This window comes from Falco cherrug, chromosome 5 (genome assembly GCF_023634085.1).
Source record: "Falco cherrug isolate bFalChe1 chromosome 5, bFalChe1.pri, whole genome shotgun sequence".
Taxonomy (NCBI): Eukaryota; Metazoa; Chordata; class Aves; order Falconiformes; family Falconidae; genus Falco; species Falco cherrug.
This window is the reverse complement of record NC_073701.1, coordinates 8,872,447-8,879,543: the sequence shown is the minus strand read 5'-3', so window position 1 is coordinate 8,879,543 and position 7,097 is coordinate 8,872,447. Positions and strand designations below refer to the sequence as shown.

The 7,097-nt window shown below is 45.0% G+C and overlaps 1 protein-coding gene across 1 annotated transcript in view; it reads right to left on the bottom strand.

Moving 5' to 3' along the window:
* Nucleotides 1-2,744: 2,744 nt before the first annotated feature.
* The window catches only part of LOC102048622 (alpha-2-macroglobulin-like protein 1), a 30,674-nt gene continuing 26,321 nt past the window's right edge, over nt 2,745-7,097 (bottom strand). The window contains 6 exon segments of the mRNA XM_055710612.1: nt 2,745-3,368; nt 3,799-3,840; nt 5,016-5,118; nt 5,373-5,441; nt 5,670-5,760; nt 6,492-6,613. Coding sequence (XP_055566587.1) covers nt 3,346-3,368; nt 3,799-3,840; nt 5,016-5,118; nt 5,373-5,441; nt 5,670-5,760; nt 6,492-6,613 — 450 coding nt within the window. The 3' untranslated portion in view covers nt 2,745-3,345.

Below are 7,097 nucleotides of genomic sequence, written 5' to 3'. Positions count from 1 at the left end.
GAGATAAAGACAGTTTAATGGGTAAAGCAAAAGCCATGCATGCAAGCAAAGCAAAGCAAGGAATTCACTACTTCCCATGGGCAGGCAGGTGTTCAGCCAACCCCAGGAAAGTCTGGCTACATCATGCATAACAGTTATTGGGAAGACAAATGCCATGCTGCCAGATGTCCCCCCTTTCCTTCTTCTTCCCCCAGTTCACATACTCAGTATGATGCTCTATGCTGTGGAATATCCCTTTGGCTAGTTCAGGGCAGCTGTCCTGGCTGTGTCCCCTCCTAATTTCTTGTGCCCCTCCAGCCCTCTCGCTGGCAGGGCCTGAGAAGCTGAAAAGTCCTTGACTCAGTATAAACATTCCCTAGCAACAACTAAAACCATCAATGTGCTATCAGCATTGTTCTCACACCAAATCCAAACCACAGCACTGCACCAGCTACTAAGAAGAAAATTAACTCTATCTCAGCTGAAACCAGGACAGAGGGAAAGATGACAATGAACAGGACACCAAGTGCAGAAATGTACTCTATGCATGAAACATTTCTTTGCCTGAAAGGCAAAAAGAGAAATACAGAATAATAAATGAAGTAAGAGAAGAGAAAAGCAGAACAGAAAACCAAAGGAAGAGTAAGCAGGGGTCTTGCACAGGTGGGAAAGAGGCATGTACAATGGACAGGAGGTCAACTAGGGAAAGACAGATTTGCCAGCCATTAAAGTGAAGACAGCAGTGGACAGAATGCTTTGGTAGGAAGAGGATTTTGGAAAAGTCAGAGACCCTTTTGGGAACAAAAGTGTTTGGAACAAGCAGCTCTGGCAGCAGTTTAGGCAGGCCATGTGGGCAGTGAGGCTGGGACTTGGGGTTACTGTGCAGGCGGTAGAGGAGCAGGGCAGTGTGAAGGGGAAGCAGAGAACCAGGAGTAATTGCCCCTTGGATGCATGTAAGGAACGCTACTGGGCAGAGGAGAGAATGTCCCAGGAACGGGGTGGGCTGGAGGTTCATGAGAGTGTTAGCGGGTCTCAGAGAGGAGACACCCTCAGAGAAAGAGGATCTTGGTGCAGTCAGTGGAGGGAGGGAGAAAATGGTGTATGTAAAAATGGGAAGGAAGGGATTAGGGGAAGTGAGGGTGCAGGGTGGTGGTGATGGTACAGACACTAAGACCAGGCAGAAGTCTTAGGGCAGCTTGGTAACCAGGGCTGTGACAGGAAACTGGCCACACTGGCAGGTGGTCAGTGAAGCAGAGTCTTGCCTTGCCCCTGGGTTCTTCAACACCTAGCGCTCCATCCCAAAGTCCCTACTCACCCAAAAGGGGCCTGAGCCCACCTGACCCAAGTCCGCAGCCTCCCCCTCTCCTCCTCTTTCCTCATTTCCTCTCTCTGCTGCAGGATCCCCACTTCCAAAAGGGAGGGAGAGAGGGAGAGGAGTGACTGGAGGAGGTTTGTTCCTAGGCCAGAGCTGGTTAGTTTTAGCCAGGTAAGGGAAATTTCCACTGTTGGGTGCCTTTTTATCTTTTTTTGTTGGTTTATATGGCGCTCTTCAGAGCCTGAAAGCATTATCAAGGTGTGTCCTCTTCTTTCGCAGCCTGAGATGGTGCCATCACCCTCTTTCACAGCCAGGGTACCTAAGGAGTTTTCATCCTTTTTGGATGCCATAGATGTTTTCCTGGTAAATCAGGAGTTGGTGTCTGCAGAGGGAATTCACCCACAGTGTGATTTTCAGGCACCAGCAGTAAAGGCAGCAGGCAAGCCCCCTACGAGGCAGAAGAGGTGAATTTTCAGGTACAGGCAACCACATACAGAATCACAATGTATTTTTTCTGCTGCCTCCATCTGAGTCCAGGTCCACACCTGGAGCAACCCTGCAGGTGGGATGAGGATTGAAAGGTCTCTGCCTGCCTCTGGCGCTCCTCCTAGCTAGGCTGTGTCAGCCCCAAGGGCTCTTCTGCAACTCCTGGTCTCTTTCAGACCTGTAGACCCTTTTTTCATCTTCCACGCTCTTACCTTCTGGGCACCATTTGTTGCTCACAGTCTGTGTCTTGAGGGAAGAGTGTCCTTTTCTATCCCACCTCCAGAGCACACTCACAGTTCAGGACCTATGATGCCATTCCCCAGTCCTGGCACTAAGAGATGGTGGCATGCAGCAGTCATTTACGTGTGTTAGTCTACCCTATATCCATAGCATATACACATGATCTTAATCTGCTAGATTTCTGAGGTCATCTTAGCTAGCTGCTTGATCTGTTTCTGCAAGATAGGTATGTAGAGGAAGCTGTAAGGACATCAATATGCATTTGCCATGTCATCAGGAAGGTGAAACTGCCATAACCTCAGGAAGATCATCCACAGTTTACTACACAGTAGCATCTGTTAATACCTTCTGTTTACATTAAACTTCTACAGCAGCTTTAGTTTTGCATGTCCTGCATGCACACAGAGCCCATTGCTGCCTCATATTACTATTTCTTTCTATGAAAGGTAACTGAATCACTGAAAGGAGCTTACAAATGTTTGCTTCCAAAAAAAGGAAGCACAGACCATAAAAAAACAGCTTCACAGGCACAAGCAAATCTAACCCTTCCTTTGTATGGCTTGAAAGACTTTTTGCTTTAAAAGTAGTAGGCATTGAAAGAAAATCCTGGAGCACTTGATCTAATGGAACTGGGATCTGAAAGTCAAATCTGAAGGATCATGCCCTTTTTCAGCTTCTAAAATACATAGTAATGGAAACAAACAAGAGGCCACACAACATGGAGTGAATTTGGAGGGGACGTTATTTCAGTCTCACAGCCTCCCTTCATAAGACACTGTTATACAGTCCTTTTCTGTCTGAAAGAGCTGGTAAAGTAATTCTTCCATAGACTCCTCTTGCCTGTTCCTCAGCTTCAGCTGTGATAGAAAGATGATTCACAGGCCCATGTAGTGAACCAGATCATGGTTAAAAATGCCTCTTTTTTACTGGAGTTTTTCTGCAGACAAACTGTTGTGTTAACTCAATTGAGAAGGTAGCCCAGGGGTGGGACTCAGGGAGGAGAGGAAGACTTAAGCCACTATGCTTACCAAAAGCAAACTATGTAACCATGACCTAAGTCATGTTTCTCTCTTTTTCAGGCATTAAAATCTGTGCAGACTTCATCAACTGTCAAGTCACTGTCTTCTTTCTAGGTTCCACATACTTTATTTCTCTTAATCCCAAACTATTGTGTATCAAGCCGGGTTTCACACAGAAACTTAGGGCATAAATCAAAGGCAACAGGGTGCATCCAACCCAGCAGGGAAGAGGAGAGCCAGAGCAATGAAGTTTTCCTCATGGAAGCAGAAAACTAAGATTATTGGTTGCAGAGCCAGGGCATTCTACTAGGAACCCTTCTTCAAGACATCTGTGGAAAGGAAGAGTAAGAAAAGGCAAAGTGCCTGATGAATTTTTAGGAAGCTATCTAAGAGCCAAGAGATCTTAAGGAATGTGTTGTGCAACATCTTTTTGTCATTGACATAGGCATTTCCAGTTGCTTTCAGATTTGGAATGATGTGAGGACTGCACATGTGAGGAGTGTATGGAAATGGAATAAAAATAGATCCTTTTAACCCTCCACGATATGCTCAGGCCTTGGTCTGCTTTGAGATTGTACCTGGACTAGAAACTGTGCCCACAACTTGTACAGTAGATCTCAAGTCAACCTGCAGTCCAAGAAGGCTATACAGCACATGATGGAATTAAATACAAAGCAGAGGTGGGCTGCTTTGCTTGCTAACCACCAGTCCTCTGCTCTGTTTCAGACATTCCCACCTTGGAAGCCTGTTAACACTAACCTGAACTGCAAGGGAAAACATATTCTCTTGCTGTGCGGTCATCTGTAAAAACAAAAGGGAAAGGATGGTGAGCTACAGAACTGCCTGGTAGGGTAATGCCAAGCTTCTTTCTCTTTAACACAACCATCCCACTACCTTAACTTTTTACTCTTCAGACTGTGCATGCAGGAACAGAAAAACGTCTACAGTCTGCCTCCCCAACATGTCTCCCATACAGCTGTAAAAAAAGACTCTGTTATGCATTGTGATACCTTCTAATGCAAGGGCGTTTTTGAAAATAGAGAACCTTTCAGTAGTGTGTCCTGATAGCATTGCTTTTTTACTGATGATTGGTATTTTCATGTCAGACAACAATTTTTAAATTGTATGTACTGAGGACAAAATTTCTTGTACAGGATGGAATAGCAAAGAGAGAGCATATTAGGTGAAAATATTTAGCTCTGTGAAGGCTGGGTTAAGAAGCCTCCTCCTCTTCTTGACATGGTGTAGAAGGGGGAACAAGAATGGAATTCAGTATACAACATGCGGGCCTGTGGTGCTGCTTTCTAAATCTCCAGTGGCAGTTTTTCCATTTTGTTCTTAAAATCTTTTTTAAAAACAATTCTTAATGTTCCATCTGCTATTTTGGCTCATACTGAGCACGGAATAAGCAGAGAGACTCAGAATGACTCCAAGATCTCTCTTCTGCGTGCTGATAGTTCATTTAGAGCTTTACAGTGTAAGAAATTATTTTCCTACTGTTCTCTGAGACATGGCAGCACCCAATGGATGGTAAGATTATTACACTGTACATGAAAAGCATAGAACTGAATTCTGCCTTCTGGTGGATCAGGGTGGCAGTATGTAACACTGATTTTCAGTAAATGCCTAAGTATTTTCAAGAGAGCTAAGGAGCTGGAGAAGACACGCTAAATTGGCAGAGAAGTTTCCTTTCCACAGAGACATGGCTTGAAGCTAGAGGAAGTCAAAAAACTCAGTCATTTTGAACACATACACACAACATAGTCATAGTGCCAGGCAGTCTCATTTCAAGAACAGAAAAGCAAGTGATTCTGCTACTTGGATGTAGAAGTTTTGTTCAGAGGAAACCCAAGCTTGGAGTTGCAGGAGGAAATGCACTGGAATTAGGGAGATAAGGGAGTAAGGGGCACAGTCAGAATTGTGTCTGAGTAGGGGGTTATGGTAGTTACTCTTTGCCTAGGTCAGTGAATTCTCACCTGGCTTGTAGTAGTCATAGACATGCACAGTTGCTGCTTTCAGGTTCTGCACTTCAACATCTTGTTCCACTGAGATGTTAAACTTCAGAGAAGTTGCACCCAGCTAGAGAGAAGAATAGAAGTGAGCAGAAACACACCGGTCATCTCAAAGTCACCTACATACCAACTTTATTCCCTCTGCATCATAGATTTCTTTCTCTGTCTTTCCAGGTTCTTCCACTCTCTTCCTCTTTTGCCACAATGTTAGCCTGCTTGACACCAGCCTAGAGGTTTGTATTTCTGATCTCTGAAAGTCCCAACACAAAGTGCTGCAGCTGCTAATACTTGAATGGGAAGTTCCCTGTGGTCTTCTCTTACCTCTTCCAAATAGATTGTGGTTTTGTCTGGTTTTATCTCTGTCTTTTTCACCAGGGGTATCTCCTCCAGCTGTATAGGAAGACAGGAGATGAGCTTGGTTAGCATCAGCTCATTGGCCTTCCCTGTGATAGGGGAAACAGCCCGCTATAGCTGCACTTGCTTAGTTTAGTTAGCTTGTAGCAGGGTAAGCAGCTACCATTCTCCAGCAGTTCTTAGATGTTTGGATATTTCTGGCTGAGCTACATCTGGAAAATAGATTTTCATACCTTCAGGGAAGGCCAGAAGAGAAAGTCTTACCGCTTTCACAGAGCTCTTCACAGCAGTGAACCCTGACAGATTCTCCACCTCCACCAGGGCCATGTTACTGGTCTCACGGTCTCCTACATAACTGAAAAAAGGCAGGAGAGGAGCACGTTAGGTGTGGAAGGCATCACAGCATTTCTAGGAGATATAATGAACACTTTCAAACTCTGGCCTTCTCTACAATGATGTGATGGGGCAATGGGACAAAAAATCGCCTCCATCTACTTTCTCAATATGGAGACAGATCGTGCAGCAAATGTGTTATGGTTAATGTGCTATGGCTTCATGCTGCCCTCTCCAATGGGTGAAAGTGATCTTTGACATTACAGGTTGAGAACAGCAATGTTGGCATCGTTCTCTTTCAGGACAGTAGAGTATGGAGAATATGGACGAAGACACTCATCCTAGACAGATGTGGGCAAGTGAAATATGGATAGGGACTGGAGTTTCTGCTGTCTGGTTCCTGTAGAGGTTCACACTGCAGGAGAATGCACCTCTGGGGTTGTTCAGCCCAGGCTGCCAAGTGTTCCCCAAGGTGGGAGCTCTGGCTCTTGGGAACACTGCCATCTCAGTTGTGCTCTGTGAGCTGCTCCATGCTGACTGAGATAGTGGCTGTGGCTCTGCAAGCCACTGCCAGTGCATTCCCATGCTTCTCCAGGCCTTAATTCTCAGTTCACAATCTTTTTGAGATCTATGGAGAAGAAAAGTCTTCCCCTGTGTCTTTGTCTCCACAGACAGATTTTTATGGGGTCGTGGTCATACTACTGGGTCTCCCTCTTCTTTCCACTGAAGAAAAAGCCTCAAGGGATCTCATACCTGATGGACACATGGATGTCAAGCTGTTTCCTGACACCATCACATTCTCTTGGTACTGTTTCCACATCCACGACAAACACCTCTTCTCTTTTTGGTGGTGGGATGTTATAGTACAAAGTGGTCTGGAGGGGAGAAAAAAAGTCTCTGTGAAGTGCCCTGGAGCTTCCCTGTATGAGCTAAAGGACTATCTGTGCCTCCAGGTTTTAATGAATTGGTAACCAGTGGCTAACACAGTTGGCCTCAGCTGTGCTTGCTGTTCAGACATGCTGTTTAGCACATAGCATCAGATACATCTGCCAAATGCAACCCTTAGCATGGAGGCTCAGCTTTCTGTGATCCAAGGCCTCATTCAGTACAACATTGTCTCAGCCTTACAGAAAAATAATATTGTGAAGGTGTGAGAAAGTACATTAGCTAAAACCCTGCCCACAAGGAGGAAGGACTGTAACTGTTTACAGTTGACATGATAGTAATTAATTAGTAGTTCTAGGTCTCAAGAGGAAAAATACTGACAAAACAAGTCTAAAACCCTTAAGAAAGAAAGAAAGAGCAAAGAATCAGAAGAGGACAACTCAGCAAGAGGGATGATCACACTCCTCCAAAGAG